The sequence below is a fragment of the Solea senegalensis genome, linkage group LG20 (genome assembly GCF_019176455.1).
Source record: "Solea senegalensis isolate Sse05_10M linkage group LG20, IFAPA_SoseM_1, whole genome shotgun sequence".
Lineage (NCBI taxonomy): Eukaryota > Metazoa > Chordata > Actinopteri > Pleuronectiformes > Soleidae > Solea > Solea senegalensis.
In genome coordinates, this window is record NC_058039.1 from 10,162,123 (window position 1) to 10,179,633 (window position 17,511).

The 17,511-nt window shown below is 44.0% G+C and overlaps 2 protein-coding genes across 7 annotated transcripts in view; both read right to left on the bottom strand.

Annotated features, from left to right (window-relative positions):
• Window positions 1-894: 894 nt before the first annotated feature.
• Window positions 895-3,420, bottom strand: LOC122786626 (homeobox protein Hox-A2a). Its single transcript, XM_044053072.1, has 2 exons — window positions 2,562-3,420; window positions 895-1,949 (listed from the first exon to the last, which is right to left on the bottom strand). The coding sequence occupies exons 1-2, from the start codon at window positions 2,923-2,925 to the stop codon at window positions 1,225-1,227; spliced, it is 1,089 nt and encodes a 362-aa protein (XP_043909007.1). The 5' UTR covers window positions 2,926-3,420; the 3' UTR covers window positions 895-1,224.
• Window positions 3,421-6,296: 2,876 nt separating this feature from the next.
• Window positions 6,297-17,511, bottom strand: part of hoxa3a (homeobox A3a) — a 29,895-nt gene continuing 18,680 nt past the window's right edge. For 4 of the 6 annotated variants that reach the window (XM_044053067.1, XM_044053066.1, XM_044053069.1 and 1 more), the window contains 3 exons: window positions 14,457-14,517; window positions 10,180-10,759; window positions 6,297-8,040 (listed from right to left, as the gene is read on the bottom strand). In XM_044053067.1, coding sequence (XP_043909002.1) covers window positions 7,250-8,040; window positions 10,180-10,642 — 1,254 coding nt within the window. In that variant the 5' untranslated portion in view covers window positions 10,643-10,759; window positions 14,457-14,517 and the 3' untranslated portion in view covers window positions 6,297-7,249. Of the gene's footprint in view, window positions 8,041-10,179; window positions 10,760-12,629; window positions 13,066-14,456; window positions 14,518-15,681; window positions 17,394-17,511 lie in introns of those variants that run through there. The other 2 variants (XM_044053070.1, XM_044053071.1) reach the window with 2 other exon arrangements.

A 17,511-nucleotide genomic window follows, 5' to 3' on the forward strand; every position in this document is an offset into this window, starting at 1 on the left:
TCTGTTAAGAGCCGAGTCTACTTTTATCACACTGGGAAAGAGTTGCAGCCTCCATAACCTGAGCGGGCTGCTACTGTTGCTGCTGTCGGTGAGCCAGAGTCGCGTTTAAACAAGCTATAAAAATGAATTATTACCTAACGCACGCAGAGACTCGGCCCCTTTTAGCACAGGAATTGGGGAGTCCCATATGAAAATGTAAGTGGGGTTTTATTTGTGCACATTAGGCCACAATTGGTCTCCTTAATGTCCGCCTCATTCATGCCACGGAGTGATTTATGAGCTCCTGAAGGCAAACATGGCTCGCTTATTTGCCTGCAACATGCACACAATGTGAAAAAGCCCTGTCATGCTTTGAGAACTGTGCTCTTTTTTATGCTTTGAAAAAACAAGTATACAAAGTTTGAGGGTGAACACAAATAATTCACAAGTGTTTTAGTGCAGCATTAAGCGACCCCGCGGCGTTTGTGTGCACATTTAACAAGTAATTTCACTAAATTAATTTAATTAATAATTTGTAAATTACCAGTTAATTTTCAGCTATTTTTCTGGGATTTTAAAAATAATTATTGTACTAATATTTAAAATGGTACAGCCGTTACTGTCCGTTTGTAAAGACACACACACACACTATTTATCCCCCACTAAAGTGATTTGGATAATGTGGAAATTAAGTTGTATAATAAAAGTTAAATTCAAACATGTGGTGCCTTCCGAACACAGTGCGCGTTAAACTAGTTATACTCATTGCCAACCTGTTGGTATAATTTGCATAATCCGTCTCTATCTTTAGATGCCCTACTTATTTTTTATTGTATAAATTTTTTTCCAGATAAATAATTCAAGCAAAAACTGTTCAGCCTGCAAAATAAAGAAAGCACTCACAACACGAGGAAACAGATTGTAGCAAGATAATTGTATTCTAACAAAAATATCCAAGACGCTGGAAGCTATACAAAAATAAAAATGACCTGGTTCCTTAGGCCTAATATTGTATAATATTCACATACACTCATAATTTCCATTCCAAGAGATCAATTTGTTATGGTAATTACAAGCCACGTTTGAGCAGAGCTACTTCAGTGATTCATTTTCATCCTTACCTTGAATTTACCGTCAAGTCAAATATCAACAGAATAAATGTGCCGAATATACAAACAACATCAGAGTTAACATCGTCGTAGCTTGATATTTAATGTCCCCAAAAGTTTCTGTCGTTGGCTTTTCTTAATAGTTCAGATGCTGCAGGTCGATTGTAGTTAGTGACTCCGAGAAAAAATAGAAAGTGTCCGCGGAAATGTCCACGGGGCTGTCCAGAGACTCTGACAAACTCGGCGAAGCAGCGTCGGAGAGCTGAAGGCAGGAATCCGAGGAGAAAGGCTGAAAGTCGTGTATAGAAACATCCAGGGTCGGGGGACTGTCGCCATTGTCCGGGCCAGATGCCGAGCCGGGGCCCATTGTTGACATGCAGCCCGGAACAGTGGGTGACGGGTTGGGAAAATGTTTCAGATTTTTGTCATTGCTGTTCAGCGGCGCAGCAGCAAAGCTCATGGTCTCTCCATTGTGGAGCTGCTGTGTGGAGCCCAGAGAGTTGTTTTGAAAGGAGCAGGTATCTCTCTCCAGCAGGGCCCCGCTCCGCTCGTACAGGGGGGCCTCGTCCTCCTCGTCGCTGTGGATGCTACCATCGGCACTCGGACCTTTCCCCTCCCCGTTATGGTTCTCCTTGCTCTGAGTCTGACGCTTGTGCTTCATGCGCCGGTTCTGGAACCAGACTTTGACCTGCCGCTCGGTCAAATCCAGGAGAGCCGCTATTTCCACTCTCCTCGGCCGACAAAGATACTTGTTGAAGTGGAATTCCTTCTCCAGCTCCAGCAGCTGAGTGTTGGTGTATGCTGTCCTCAACCGGCGAGAGCCCCCTCCCCCCCCACTGCTCTCCACGATCTCAGGCGAGCCTGGAAAAGAAGAAGCATAACGGCCCGCGTGAGGGATTAAAAACGCAGGACACCACCGTTACATAACCCCGCTGCCTGCGAATGTAACACCGAGGCTATCACAGCCCACGACAGAGCGGCTCACAACATGCTGCAGCAAAATGGCCGCTGGAGCTATACTGACCCACTCACATAGCCTGTTCACCCGTTTATTTAAAAACCACCACTGCGTAAAGCTACCCATCAGATCGTTTTACGCATAAATATGTTCAGTTTGGATGTGAGGCAAACACAGTGCCGTGTAAAAGCAGTGAGGTCCAGATATCCTGGTGTGGGATAGTTAATGAATGCTCCAGCTGCCCTCCTCGGCAACGGCACTCCATCACTCTTCATTACTGTCACACATCAAAACTCTGCTACGGCTGGAGGAATAAATCATCTCCCATCACCAAACTTTACCCAAACTTTTATTTTTACTTCATCACAGCCAAACAATAAACATGAGTCGATTCAAACAGAAAGAACATAAGCTCTTTTTTTGTTTGTCCCTTTCGCCTTAAAAGAAAAGGCCTGTGTATTATGGGCTTAAATTTAGCAACAGATCGCTGAAAGTGCTGTATATAAATCACGCACCTTTTGGGGAAAAGCACACGGGTCCATTGTTGATGGTGGTGGTAGTGGAGGTTGGCAGGTGGTTCCTCTTGGAGGCTTTCTTCTCCCTCATCCAGGGATACTCCGGAGGTAAGGAGGCGGTAGGCAGCTGGCTGCATCCGTCGGGGCTGTGTCTAGGCCGGCCGTGCCGCGGATGGCTGCCCGGGTTCAGGCTGGGAATGGTCTGCTCAAAGGGAGGAGGAATCAGTGTCGGGCGTGAAAGCGTCGAGCTCTTGATTGATGAACTTTGAAATGAATCAGCGACAGGGGGGAAAGATGTCAGGCACTCAGCAAGCGACGGCTGACTATTGATAAAACCGCTCTCTCGCTCGAATTCGTAATTCATCTCCGCTCCCTGAGAGCCGAGGAAAGTTTGCACGCGTATTTTTATAAATGTTGCGGCTCAGTGAGGACGAGGAAGAAAAAAAATCATTTAAAAATCTCGTGGTGGGTTTTTTCTATGTCACTGATTACGGCCGTATGGGGACCGAGCTACTATTAAACTATTGAATTCATGGAGACAAGGTTGAAATTGGACCGAATTGCCTGTCACATGATTACCTCTGCCCAATGACAATTTGGGGTTTAATCAAAAGAAGCCACTGCCTGTCTGATTGATCCAAAAAGTCAGATGAAGAACGCCTCGCTCAGCTGGGGGACGACTGTTTTTATTTACATCTTTGTCCGCTCAGTTTATCCTCCTCTCGCCCTCCAGTCGAGTCCACTAAGCAACAAAATGTGTTTTTTAAGAATGGCTGACGCTCACTATTACAGGGAAGGAGCCCAGCCTGGGGTGCGCGCGGATTCGTGCACTCCTCTTTCTCGTATTGTTTGAGGATGTCAGTCGAGAACGCCCCCACCCCACATCCACCCACCCACCCACACACACACACACACACACACACACACACACACACATACACACAAATACACGTACACACACGCCAGTAGCTATTCATGAAAGCAAGAGTCAGGCTTCAGATGTGAAAAAGAAACAAACACCAAAAAATTGATATGGTGACTTCTCGACAGAAACAAACCCCGACAAGGGCCCAGCAGTTTGCTCTGTGAGTGTGCAAGTGTTGTCTCCAGAGGAGACGGGATTCCTCTAAGGTACATATTAATGAAATATGCAGCGTATCCATCGACATGTGTTGCAATAAAACGCCCATCCATTAAGTTAATACTGAGGGATATGACACGCTCACGCCATTTCATCCAACATAACAGCAATTTAAGACTAACACACAGTGCAGGAACTTATCAGTGCACATACCCACGCATATGCGCATCCACAGTCACCACTGTTTTATTACAGGCTGCTTATGCAGCTGTATAGGGGATGCTATTAAAATAAGTATTTCGTTTATTCCATAAAAAAGGTCGGTTTTATGACGGGGTGATGTGCGCCCGTGTGCGTGCACATACTCATAATGACACACACACGCACTCTTTGATTGGTAAAATAGTTACATTTAAAACTATAATATGTTTCAAATATTTTAAAATTATTTTCTATTCGTTTTGAAAAAAAACAACAGTGACCAGGCTTTGCTGAAATGACAGTACCTATAATGCTGAGGGAGCCTTTCCACTGTATTTGCAGTTATCAGTTCTACTTGAAATTGCGATGAAGCAAGCACCAGCACGGGAATGATCGACCATGTACAACGAGTCCATTTGCAGCGTTATTATGTATATGGAATTGTTATTGAATGGCATTTCCCTGCAGCGTTTGGGTTTTTATGGCTCCTCCAGAAGAATCTGTGAAAGCCACATTTGGGATGTTTTTCGTCAAGCAGTACATGTTGTATTTCCAAAAGGAAAGAAAAAAAAATATGACTTAGTGTGTAGGAGAGAGGAAGAGGAGAAGTGGTAGGCCTCTCTCAGTTTGTTGCTTATACACCAAACAAAGAGTCCTGGAAGCCTGTGCGCGATCAATCTTACTCGCCAAAAGGTCTGACAGCTCGGTGCCCTCACAACACATTTAAGGCTTCTAACTCTCCCTCGGATCAAATGCAGCCAGGAAGCGGCGAGAAACACTGGCCACTCACATTAAAACCAGTTTCTGTTCACAGTTAGAGCCGGACTGTCGCTGGAGGGATGTTTTAATAGATAAATAAGCTGCACAAGATGCGACCATTTCCCTTTTGAGGAGGCAATATAATGCGCCATCGGTGATTATAGGGCGAAGCTTCTCCACCTGGCTTTTATCTTCGGTTTGGGAATGTGATTTTACACAACGACATGTTATTTGTCGTTTTTTTGGGGGACATGCAGGCTTGTGCGTGGAGCAGACCGTGTGTTGAAGGACAGAGTTGCTAGGGGAAGAGATGGATGGCTCTTTTTTGGAAATACGCACAGGCTTTGTGTGTAAGGAAAGGAGTGGGTGGCGGCATTTAGTGGACCCCAGCCTGTCTTACACACTTGTCTTTACTGCAGGAGTGATTTAAGAGAACGTTCCCACGGATGGAAGTAAAATGAGAGAAATACAAATCCCTGCTTTGGTTAAAACGCTGTGCATGTGCTACCTGTGTATATGGTGCATATGGGCCGAATCAGTGCCTTGCTGTGTATGCGTGTGCATGTGTGTGCGTGTGTTTTCTCAGTGTGTGCGTCTGTGTTGGATGCAGAAAAACTGTGCATCAGTTTTTTTTTCTGCTTTGACACACCATGGTTCAATTGTTCTAGGTTTTCCCTGCTAACCATATGTCAGGCTTAGTATGTCCATGTCCTCTTATGTTGATCAGCTTAGTCTGAAATGCATTATTGGTGCAGAGAACAAATGCACACATCATCATTTTGTATTTTCGAATTTAAGAAAATTAACAAAAAATGTGAGCACACTTAAAAAAGAAATGCTTTGCTCTTTTCAGTTTGAAAATAATGCAGGCAATTTAGTTTCCGTGTTTGTCTGGACTGTAAATTTATGATTCAGTCTGCTAGTAGACACAAAATGAAAACGAATTATCGTTTTAAAATGTGTGATAATCTCTCGTTTTCAAAAAAAATACACCGAGGATTACATTTTATTTCCAGCTATCGTCTGTTCATTTCTGTTTTTGCTCGAACCATCCTCACAGCCGAGGCGTTTGCTGTTTTATACGCTGCCATGTGCAAATCTATAGCAGTAATGAGACAAATAAGCCCGTGATGATTACACTTCAGCCTGTATCCTTCTCTGACCGCATGTGACTGACTCAACATAAATAAATGGTTTTATAGGAAAATATTCTGCAAACGAGTTCTCATTTGGCTTGTTGTCTTCTTGCAGATTCTCCAGGATGGCTCGGGTGACATTTTATGTATAATTATTGTTGTTATTATTATGGATGTCCCCGCGCAGACGAGGAGGGGAGAGGGCCACCCGAGTTTTCTTCACGTCGAATGAAGTGGTGCAAGGGGAGGGAAAATAATGCGTTTTTTATTCGTGGCCATTTCCTTTTATTTTATTGATTGTAAATTTTGTCTAATGATTTGTTTTCACTGCGTAAATTAATGCTGTTATTAATGTAGTACTATCGTGCTTGTGTTCTAAAATTTTGTTTTTGTTATGTTGTTTCCTACAGTATGGAATGTGTGCAATAATAGAAATTGAATATCAAAATGGGAGGATTTTAAAAAAATATATATTATTATTTGGGAAACTGTATTTATTTTGTGATCTTGTGAAATGATTCGGATGAGTCTAATTTGAAACTGAAGGATGTGCTACAGTTATATTTCAATTTTTTTATTCATCTCTTCGAACTGGAGCAGCATGGAATGTATGACATTGAAAAAAAAATGATGATCTGTCCCGGGTTTTTTCTTCAATAAAGAAACTGCTAATGTATGTCCCTCTTTCCACTCTTATTGCATGGCTGATTGATTTTACATTGGCTGGGGAAACAGAATACCTCCTCGAAGAAGAAGAAGAAGAAGAAGAAGAGGAAGAAAACATAGACACATTGGCTTAAATGGCAAACACGATGTGCTGCTGCTGCTGCTGCTGCAGGCTACATGAATATGGGGTACAAAAGGGCCGAGACGCGAATATCCATCAACCTTCTCCCCACAAAAAAGATCGCAGGGTGTCAAATAATACTAAAGGACTCTTATCTTTACACCAAACAAAAAATAAATAACATTAGAAAGTCCAATAAAACAAAACACAAGCAAGGGAAGCTGCATTTAAACTCATGACCCCTGTTTCTTTTTTTCTGAAAATGCATTTCCCTCAAATACCAAGCTGGTGGCTCTTGGAGGATTCTTTCACAAGTGCAACAAAATGCAAAACACAATTCTTCAACTGCGGATAAATAAAAGACGGACAAATTCACATTAAAATGAATAGCATAACGTTCATAATACCCTGTTTGAGTTTCAGCTTTAAAACGAGATTAAAAAAAAAAAGATTAAATAGACCTATGCATATACTGTGCCCCCCCTCCCTCCCGCTCTACAGTCCTACAGCCCAGATAAAGGTCTTTGTGAGACAATGACACAAGCAAATAGAGAAAAAATCCGAACAAGTCGTGATTATTTAGCCTACGCTACTTCACACATCAAACTATAGAAAACATAAACAAAGGCAGAGAAGGTGGAAGCCGTGAAGAGGCGCAGAAACAAAGCAGTGATGTGTAGGTGGGTAAGACAATGGGCGGAGTGATCCGAGTACAGCGCCACCGCTACAGATGCGTCAGTTTGGGCGCTTCCTGGATTCTTCCCTGAGAGTAGTGCGGCGTTAGGTCTGTGTACGTCGGTGTCGGATCACACACTCCGTGATGCTGACTGTTGCCCATTGTGATTGCTCCATTGTAGTCCATGTTTGTGGACGGCGGGTGCGGGAGATGGGTTAGACCGAAAACAGAGGCCCCGGAATTGGGCATAGACTCGATGTAACCTCCGCCGACATAAACGGGGCTGCCCTGCATGTGCGTCCCGTAGTTGCCATTGCCTTGGAGAGGATGCGCGTCATACTCGGGCGTGGCCGAGTCGGTCACGGAATACCTCTTCTGGGAGGGCGGGCAGTTGTTGAGGGAGCTGTTCAAAGGCGGGGGATATGACGTAGCCATACCGTATGCATTTTGATGTGGTTTATTGTAAGACGTCGGCGACTGGGATTCATAAGGTACACTGTTTACAAGAGAATGCATAGAGTTGAGGTATCCTCCCCCACCGCCACCACTGGAGGCAGGGCCCACGGGGCTCCGCGGGGACTGTCCGCCGGGGGAAGGCATCATTCCGACGCCCTTCTGATCCTTCTTGTACTTCATCCTGCGGTTCTGGAACCAGATTTTAATTTGTCTCTCGGTAAGGTTGAGCAGGTTCGCCATCTCCACTCTCCGGGGTCTGCAGAGGTACCGGTTAAAGTGGAACTCCTTCTCCAGCTCCACGAGCTGGGCGCTGGTGTAGGCTGTCCTGGCCCTCTTCGATGCTGCTGACCCTGGAGGACTCTTGTCTCCGGGGCAACTCTCCACTGTCAGGGAGGAGGAGAGGAGACTGTCAATCAGTAATCCATTACAGACAGTGAGAGAGATACAGAAGGAGGTGCAGAGATAGGAAAGTGAGAGTGAAAGCAAAACCGTGTGACGACACACACACATACACAGCTGATAACAACATTTCACCATCAAGAAGGGTGGGGAGCACACGACTAGATAAATATGCACTACAGCACAACTGCGCATGTGCAGGTACGTGCATGTACACGTTGCAAACACCTCAATATTTTTGATAAATCTGCTTCCTACTGCGAAGCACAGGGGTTATCATCAAAGCTCGGCGAGACAATTAACAATCAATTTGTAGACACTGCGCCTGTGTGTACAGCACTACACTGAGTGCAAAGCAGAGGGGGTTTATCCGCTATAGAAGCCAAGTAACCTTAGATCCCTTACTACAACATCTTGACCCCCACCTGCCCCTGTACAGTCACAAATCAAGCAAATGCGTAATGCAAAGCATCACTCCTCGGGGTGCACACAGCAGCTTCCATTGCCCTCGCTGATAAGTCTCCCCTTCCAAGAGGCTGCAGTTCGCTGCAGAATATCAAGGTGTTGGTCTACTTACTGCTGTGGCAGACGGCCAACACTTAATAAATTTCACTACCTGCCGCCTAGACCTGGAAAGGAATGCAGTCCTGACCCAGAATAACGCTTTCATCTCTGTGGAAAGCGTTAGCACGTGGCTAAGGAGGAATGCCCATACATGCAGGGCAATCACTCATGATAATGATGATTATTACATCCATTTTATGATAGACACTGACGTGTGTTCACTGCAGGATGAGGCCTCGTAAATGTTAGCACCTCAGCACGTGTTGTTCAAACTAATAAAACACCCTTTCTGACGTTTAGACGCAGCAGAAATGTGTGCGTAAAGCGTGCGTTCAGCGTCTCTCTCTGCAAATAGCATTTCTATCACCATTAAAAACAAACGTACACGCCTTCCAGTTATAAATCACAAGAGCGCCATTTTGCGACACATTTGTAGTTTTAACTGGAGGACGCCACGTGTATGGACTGGGGAAAAATGGAATGTGCGTAAAAAGGTTTCTATACATTTTACCAACTCAGTGAATATACCGCGAATCAACCTTCCTTAAACATGAATCGTGAAGACAAAAATCTTTTTAAAATGTGCAACTTTGCAACTTTCCTTCCAAATGAAAGCATTTAGAAAAATGTGTATTTTTTTGCGAAAAAATGGTATTTGAAATAATCCACCTCCTCATTTTCTATTTGTGGCTGTTTCTGTACATGCCACGAACACAGAACCTCCCAACCGTGATCAACCAAGTTTACCATCTGGCTTGCGTACACGCGTAAAAACGTGCGATAACGCTCTTTCATAAATGTGCGCACTTCTGCGGGCTGTAAAAACGAATGGAAACGCTCCACGAAGCATAAATGAAAATTAAGCCACGTGTCTTTGCATTATACTGCGTAGGCCTAACTATTATATCAGCATATCATGAATTAGAATATCATCCACAAAAAGTCACAAAAGGTGAAGTTTTGGAAAATTACCATCTTTTTAAATCTTTATTCTACCAAAAATTAAGTCACAAAACCCCCCGCCACACTCTGGCCCAACAACCCCCCCGCCCTCTAATAAAAACAGCAGGACAAACTGAACAACTGTTGTGTGCGTGTTTGTTTGTTGTCTCTCTGGGAACATTATGTGATCAGTGAAGATGCGTGTTTACAGTAGGGGCAGGTCAGCTGCAGGGCACAGGGGATAACAAATGGTGGAACATACTCCCAGTGCTGGGGCACGTGGGTTTTCCACAACCTTGTAGTATGTTTAGGGTGTTTAGTGTTTCTGAAACAATCAGGCTTGAATTATTCTCCTGAATAATATTGTAAAGCTATGCAGCAGAGATGCAGCAGATTTTCATAAATATAGCACTATTTATTATACTTTTACACACTTCTGACACGTAAAGAATAAAAAAACAAAAGTGGACATTGTCCTTTTGGGCTTTGCCTTTCTCCTAAACCTTTACCTGGCCACCCAACCACCCACATCCTGAGCTAAACGTATGCAACTCTGTGGTTAGAGGATATGAATCTGTGTGTTTATGTCAGCAACATCGTGTTTATGAGTTGAGTACCTGAACTGGCGCTACTGGTGGGTTTCTGCTTGGTGTTCTGACGAGACTCCTTCATCCAGGGGAAGATGTGTTTGCTGCGAGCGTTAGAGGTCGGGGAATCGTTCTTGGCACTGGGCTGGTTGGACCCGTTGCTTGCGCTTTGGCTGATAGCACCCGGGGATTGTGAGGGAGGGGGTGGACCTGACACCGGCACCTGCGGTTGATTGCTTTCGGGATGAACCTGGGACTGCGCCACCTGAATGGATGTGGTCCTGTCGCAGCCCTCCGCCATCTCCCCCGGCTTCTGCAAAGCCACGGAGCCGTCAGGAGACTGCAGGGAGCAGGCAGGTCGATGGTACTCACTTTCCACATGAGAGGCCCGGGGATATTGGACCTGATTGGCATCATAACTGAAGCCATTTGCGCTTTGATATGGGTAGCCACTGTAAATTGCGGAGCTGTCGTAGTAGGTTGCCTTTTGCATCTCGCCGTTTCCCAATATTTATTTCAGAAACTGACAGGGTCTTGACACCCTTGTAGAATAACATTGGCACCCCGTGGTCACGTGACGCCTCTCCGCCAATGGCCTCCTCGGGTGAACCTAGGGTTACAAGAAACACTGTGAGGAGAAGAAATGGTGGCGATCCATCTTACTTTTCAATACAAGCCTGACACGGCAGACTATGGAGGCAAGATAGGGCCAACAGTCCTGTAGACTATTACCGTTTACCTTATGGCTTACACAGGGCACAAAGGCACGAACTAACCTTGTATTACCATTTGTGCCAAACAACATAAAAAAAAACCTTTTCAAAAGCATTTCAGATTGCTAAATCAATTTTAAGACCTAACAAGAAACTGCATGACATTTTAAACCTTTGAGTCTATTAACAATGGAAGTGAATACACAGTTACAGGGCAACAAATGGAGTAAAAGGCTGTAGGTTTAATAAGAAAAAAAGAAAAAAAGATGGGGCTACAGGAAAAGCTTATTAGTGGGTTACCACACAGGAAAATAATATTTCTGTTACATTGTTATTCTACCAACAGGGCTGTCAACAGTGGATCTGATTTCCTTGTAGCAGCTGGAGACATTCCCCCACTCCCACAAACGTTTCATCTTATTTTTCGACATTAGTTAGAAAATACTCTCCTTCTGTAAAAGCCACCGGGCACAAAAACATAAACATTCGCCTTTCCTCTTTTTTTCTTCATTTTTTTTCCTTTGTTTTCGCTTTTCTTATTTGCGTGCTGCAAGATAAATGGAAGGGCCACGAGGAAACCTGAAAAACCGGGCGGGCATCCGTGCATCTCCATGACCACGGCGTGAACTTTTCCTTGCAGGCCCATAATAATGGTTGCTGTCGGTGCTGCCTGCTCGGCGGCCCGTCGCGGTGATATATGAGGGTCAGTGGGCCGGCACGGTTTGCACGAAGTGAGCGACCAAGCCCGGGAATGCAGGCGGACAGAAAACTCGGGCATGGCAAACCCACATCCTGCTGCTAAAACCATAATTCACGCAGGTAACCATGGGGATCCGCCTCAAAAAGATTATTGGGGAAACTGCAGTCGACACAGCAGGTCATATTGATGTTACAAATGAAATGGCTGAATGTTAATTGTGGACACCGAGTGTTTTTACCTATTTGAAATAGAAAATATATAATAATTATGATAATAATGATTTATTAATAATAATAATAATAATAATGATGATGATGATTAATTCTTTAAAAAAATAGGCAACGATTTCCTCTAAAAAGTATTAGATCCTTCCTACAATCCGAAGAAAAAAATAAATAAGAAAAATAAAGAAACAAACTGCAACGCATTTGCATGTTATAAAATCTAAGCTTCATATTTTATCAGCTGAGAATAAAAGGCCCCGGTGTATCTGACAGTAAAACCTGAGTTTGTATAGGCTGCTATAAATAAATAAGATATTTCACAGTATTTATACATCTATATATACATATATATACATATATGTATATGTATACATACATATATGTTTATATACTTTGACAGACATGGACTGTGTATACATTTTCACAAATTAGTAGAAGGAAAATGTCCAACACCAGTCGGTTTGTGCAGGCGAGCAAAACGCGAAATAGCAAATGAGTCTAAAATGAAGGTTGAGCGCAGCTAAACCACAGACTGAAAGAGTGAATCTTCGCCGTATCTGCTCTCACGATGATCTGGAAAAGATATGAGGGAAAACTCTGTGGTGGATATCTCCAGACTGACGAGGCATGGTGATAGTCAGAAAAGGCAGCGAAAGAGAGACAAAAGACAGACTAAAGCTGAGAGCGTCGCCCTCTGCTCCACGTTCGAGAAATCTGGCTGCCTGACTGTGTGTGTGTGAACTCTTCCTGAACCGAGATCTAAGTCATACGGTGATAAATCACCGCACGACACACAAACTCCGCCATTTACAACCGAGGGGAGCCTATTTCTGGCCTGCTTACCTTATCCTCTGACGACGAATGCAGAGCACCGAGCAATATTTTCTCATTCAGCGACGAAATCGATCAAAGCAGTAATCCAGAGAAAAAGTTTAAAGCCAGGACTGGCTGGGTGAGGCGGCAGCAGCAGACTGCGCCCTGCCATACACCAGGCATTAGCAGCCACAACAAAAAAGGAAGCGCAGAGAGAAACCCCTTTCCTTTTTTCCTGCTCTTTTTTTTTCTCTCCCTACTCGATGTGGATGGGTAAACTGAGATTACGAAAGCAGGCGTGAGCACTCGGGTCAGCAAGATAAGAGTTATCTGGACCCAAGATTTAATTTATCGTCATATAGAGCAGTGGTCAGGACTTCATACCAATATTAAAGCTCAGCCAAGGCTGTGCTGACTGTGTGATCCTTCACCAGTACCACGCAGACACCAGTGAACTGCCCCGAACCAGAGCGTCACCATAGACAAGAAAAATTATGCAAATGAAGTAGCGCCTTGGAGAGCCAGTTCACATCAAGTGGCTGCCTCTCCTCCTCCCCCAACCAAATGAGGTGGTGAGTCTAGAAAAAAATATATATCGTTACAAATAGCATGCAAGTCCATCCCTACAGTGTTTTATTTATTTATTTATTTTTTTGTTATTATTTACCCCGCGTCCTGCAGTGGAATTATGAGCCCAGTGGACGAGACGTTGGAGAGAGGGGGAATACAAAGGAATAATCAGGCGCTGATCGTGCTGCATTTCCATTTGCATGGAACATAAAGGGCTTGTGTCCACAGCTTAATCATTAGCCCGCATTTTCTGCACTTATGCCTTAATCGTTTGGCACAGGTCGGATTCATTTCTTAGCCAGTGCTTCTGCATGGAAGTCCCTTTCTCTCTAAATATTACTAAACAAAAAACAACACCAGATCATGTCTATTTTGTTTTAAGTGTATCAAGAGAAAACCTGACCAGGAGCAGGGTGTGGAAAAATGGGAAGAAGTTTCATCACCAGAAGGCAAAGTGGAGAGGACATGCAGCCAGGAGCAGGGCTGAAGAGAGGCGGCAGCAGGGGGAATCCCTCTGCATGGCGAGGCCAAAAAGAAATGATGAAGGAAAGAAAGAAAAAAACAGATTTATGTCCTCTCAGCTAAACCCGGGGCTACAAACGTGTCCAAGGCTGCAGCTTCTCTCCTGGTGTCAGGACAAAATCCAATGGCACAATTAAAAAAAAGGGGGTACAAAACGCGGACGGCGTGGGAGGGTGAGTGGGACAAAAATTCACGCGTGAGGATTTTTTTTTAGCTAACTCGGCCTTTTTCTTTCTTAAACCAGAGTAGCCACATTGTATAATTATTAACTTCTTTGTGCCAAAATGCTGATTCGTCTCTTTCTTTAATTTGGCCCTGTGTGGAGGGTTAAATGTCAGTGACGGTGTTCGGCTTCTACTGCCGCGCATAATACAAATGTGGGAGACACAAACTAAATCTATGAAAAAGAGAGAAAGAAAAGAAAAGAAAAACATTGTAAACTTGCAGTGCAGTAAAGTGTAACACCCAACACGCAGTGGCTTTCACTGAGAGCAGGTTTTGAAAGGAACGAGGCACTTCTCCAAGAGCTGCGATTCCCCTCGTCACTTTTATAGTGACAAATTACACCACAAAGACAAGTGGAAGAGAAGGAATTATTGCTCACGGGTCGCTCATGTTGCTGCTACAAGGAAACACACAGGCCAGGAGCTGCTTCTCTGTCCCAGTGAGTGCTTTTGTGGGCGTGTGTGGTACTTATTAGAAATTGAATAAGGATATCACCATTGAGCATTCATAACACAAATCAATAAAGATATATAGACTCACCGAAGGCAGTTCAGGATGTCTCGGGGACCTCGCGATGGCCTGAATTTAGTTGGCTGGATTTCTGCAAGGAGGAGTGGAATATTTATTTTTTTGAAAATGCATGATTTTAACGTGTTTTGTAAATTGCATTGTTGTGAATTCAGTTTTCTAGTAGGTGCTCCTTGTGCAGCTATAGTGCGGTAATAAAAGCATTGGTATATGTTATGCGTTAAATCCTTTTTTAAATGGCGCACACATAACTGGGATCTGTTTTGTTTTTTACTAAATGTGTATATTTTCAAAAAACAATACTATGGTATATTTTTATTAACAACATGCTGATGTATTTGTAAAAAACAACAACAATGTTTTAATAGCTTCGAAATGTGAAATTTAAATTGCGTTTTAGACATTTCGCAATAATATATGAACAAATATCATTAAAAAAAGACGAGACTATAGTGAATAGAAATAAACACAGAAATAAAACAAGACGATAATGCAAATATTATGTTGGGACAAAAACATCACAGCCGTGCACAGCAGAAATGCTATATGAAAATAAAATAAAATAAATAAGTATAAAGGGCCTATTCAAATAACGAGTTTGTTGTTTCCCTGCTGACCGGTGAGCATTTTCTCCACAAACGGATCGAATAGTCATTAGCTCGTGCGCACCGTCTTCCCCAAGTCCCCGTGCCCATAAATCAAGCAGGAGCGCCGTGACCTCAGCGCGGCCGCGCGGTCCTGGATGGCACTCTGTCTTCCATTATATCCTCGTTTCCCTGGCGTAGCGACACAACCCCACCGCTTTCCCCTACGTTTCATGGAGCTCATCTTAATGCACCATTTGCACACAAAAACCCGGGTAAACACACGAGATGTTGTTTTTTATAGCGCAGGTTGTTCCTTGGAGCGGCCGCGCGCTTTGTTTGGGCTTGGTGTTTTGTTTTTTCGTGGGCGCCGATATACAAATGGCTGCTTTATTTACAAACAATAAAACAGGCCACTGTACTCCAATTGCAGCTCATGATATTAAATATTTGGTAAACGCGATTGTGAAAATACTAATATTGAGCAAAGGAAATAAAATGGACGAAAGGTCTCCATGTTATTAGCGAATTTTCTTTTTATTGTTATTTTTTTAGCTACCTATTTCGTATTTTGTAGAAAAAACCGAGACCCGTCTGACCTCTGTCTCGCGCAGCAATAACTCACGACAGTAATGAACAATCGGCGGAAATACCTCGAAATAAAATCCATCCTTCCCAAAGCTCGGACTGTGACTCTGTCCGCGTGGAAAAACATATCCGTCCGTAACAGCAGTATTATACATCCACAGACGCGGGATCCTCTGTGTTTCACTTCGCCTCTCTTCTCATTTTTTTTCTCCCCTCGATAAACAATCTACACGACCCGGTCTCCCCTCACGGAAAGTGGGGGTAACCCGCATATAATCAGCATCATATGGCCAGACCGGGGCTCCGGTTTTCTTCCCCGTGCCATTACATCGCGCAGTATTATGCGCTGCGCTCACGTGACGCAACGTCAACTTAAATCCCTTTTATTTGAGCCCGTGAATCATTAATGGAGGCAGTCATTGCCCCTGAGGAGAAACGGATCAGTTTGGAGGGAGAAAAAAGAGGACTATGTGACACTGCAATGGATCTGGCAGAGGAGCAAGTCTCTTGCAGAGAAGCAGCTTTTCCACGTGTCGCCCATTCACAGGGAAAAGGCTGTTGTGTCACTTTTAAAGTGCCATATATTTGGAGCCTGTTAGCGGCTGAAAGAGCTAATCTTGCTGTATTATGGTCAGTTTCAAGTGCAGCCACAGCTCAGAGTGAGCCAGGCTGAAAGTGGAGTGTGTGTTTTTTTTTTTTTTTGCACTGCAGCGTGACAATTCGCACTATGTATGAATGAGAAGACCTTCCCGACAAAACACCATTTAACAGTGACATCATGATTACTCATTGCACTAATAAACCTCTCCTCATGTCTCTCTGTAGCACAGGCGGGCTTGTAAAGTGCATTACAGACAACTCAACTCAATATCGCCCCCCTCCCCGCTCTCGTTGTCAGTCTCCGGCTGTAGTATCGCTTAGTGAACCTCATGCTTCTCCATCAGCACAAACCTGCACACTGCTGACTTCACTGACACAAAACGTTTACCTGTCCTACATTATGAGACTGTGTGTTCCGGTGGTCGTGAGGGGTGCGTGCGGGAAGTGGAGGTGAAGTAACCAAAGAGTGGCTGCTCGACCTGCTGGTCGAAACGCAGATCCCCCATTAGACTTACATGCACTTGTGCGTTTCCTATGAGCGACTGAGTGACGGTAGAAATTACACGTTTGTGTAAAGAAGAGTTTGGGGAGCTTCTGGGGAGGGGAGGGTCTGAGGGAGTTGGCAAAATAACCCATTTAACTCACAAATCCTGCTGTGGCTTGCTATCAAAATTATAATCCAACGCATATGCAAATAATGTGCCACGCGTGTGCTGTGGAAGAAATCTGGCTCAGCCACTGCTAATATTGACAAAAGTTATTGTCCGGAAGGAGCCTCTCTCTTTTGGGCAACATTTGGCGCTTGTTTTCCATCGTCACCGAGCAGCGGGCGTGGAAAAATCCCACCACAACTATTAATCATTTGGGGCGGACATGGACAGCATCCCCACTCCCACATCAGCCTTTGTCTTCTCAAACTACAACTTGAGCGGTAAACTTATTAAAGACAGCAACAGAAGCAGACCAGCTCTCATTAATTCACCTTCAGCACCACTGACACTGAAAAGGAGGAATGTTAATGTTGAGGGTTAAAAGTTGACATTTTTACGCACGGCTTTGGAAAAAGAGGACAGTTTTTTTTTTTTACTTGTTTAACAGAATGTTGGAGTTTGTCATGTGTGCTCTCTTTGTTTTCATACAGATGGAAAAGCTGTTGTCAGGACGATATGACTCGACATGACCGTGCACTGGAGGCTGCTCCAACCTTGCCTTTCTCAAACACACCTGAACTCTTCCTTGACCCGGGCACACAGTCCACAGGGAGCAAGATGTAAAGCAAAAGGCCCTCGGCAGGT

Bases quoted from the DNA above. Each gene is read 5' to 3' on its own strand.
- LOC122786626 (XM_044053072.1), bottom strand. From the start codon at position 2,925: ATGAATTACGAATTCGAGCGAGAGAGCGGTTTTATCAATAGTCAGCCG. The intron at 1,950-2,561 runs GTGCGTGATTTA...CTTCTTTTCCAG, and splicing joins CGTGTGCTTTTCCCCAAAAG to GCTCGCCTGAGATCGTGGAG.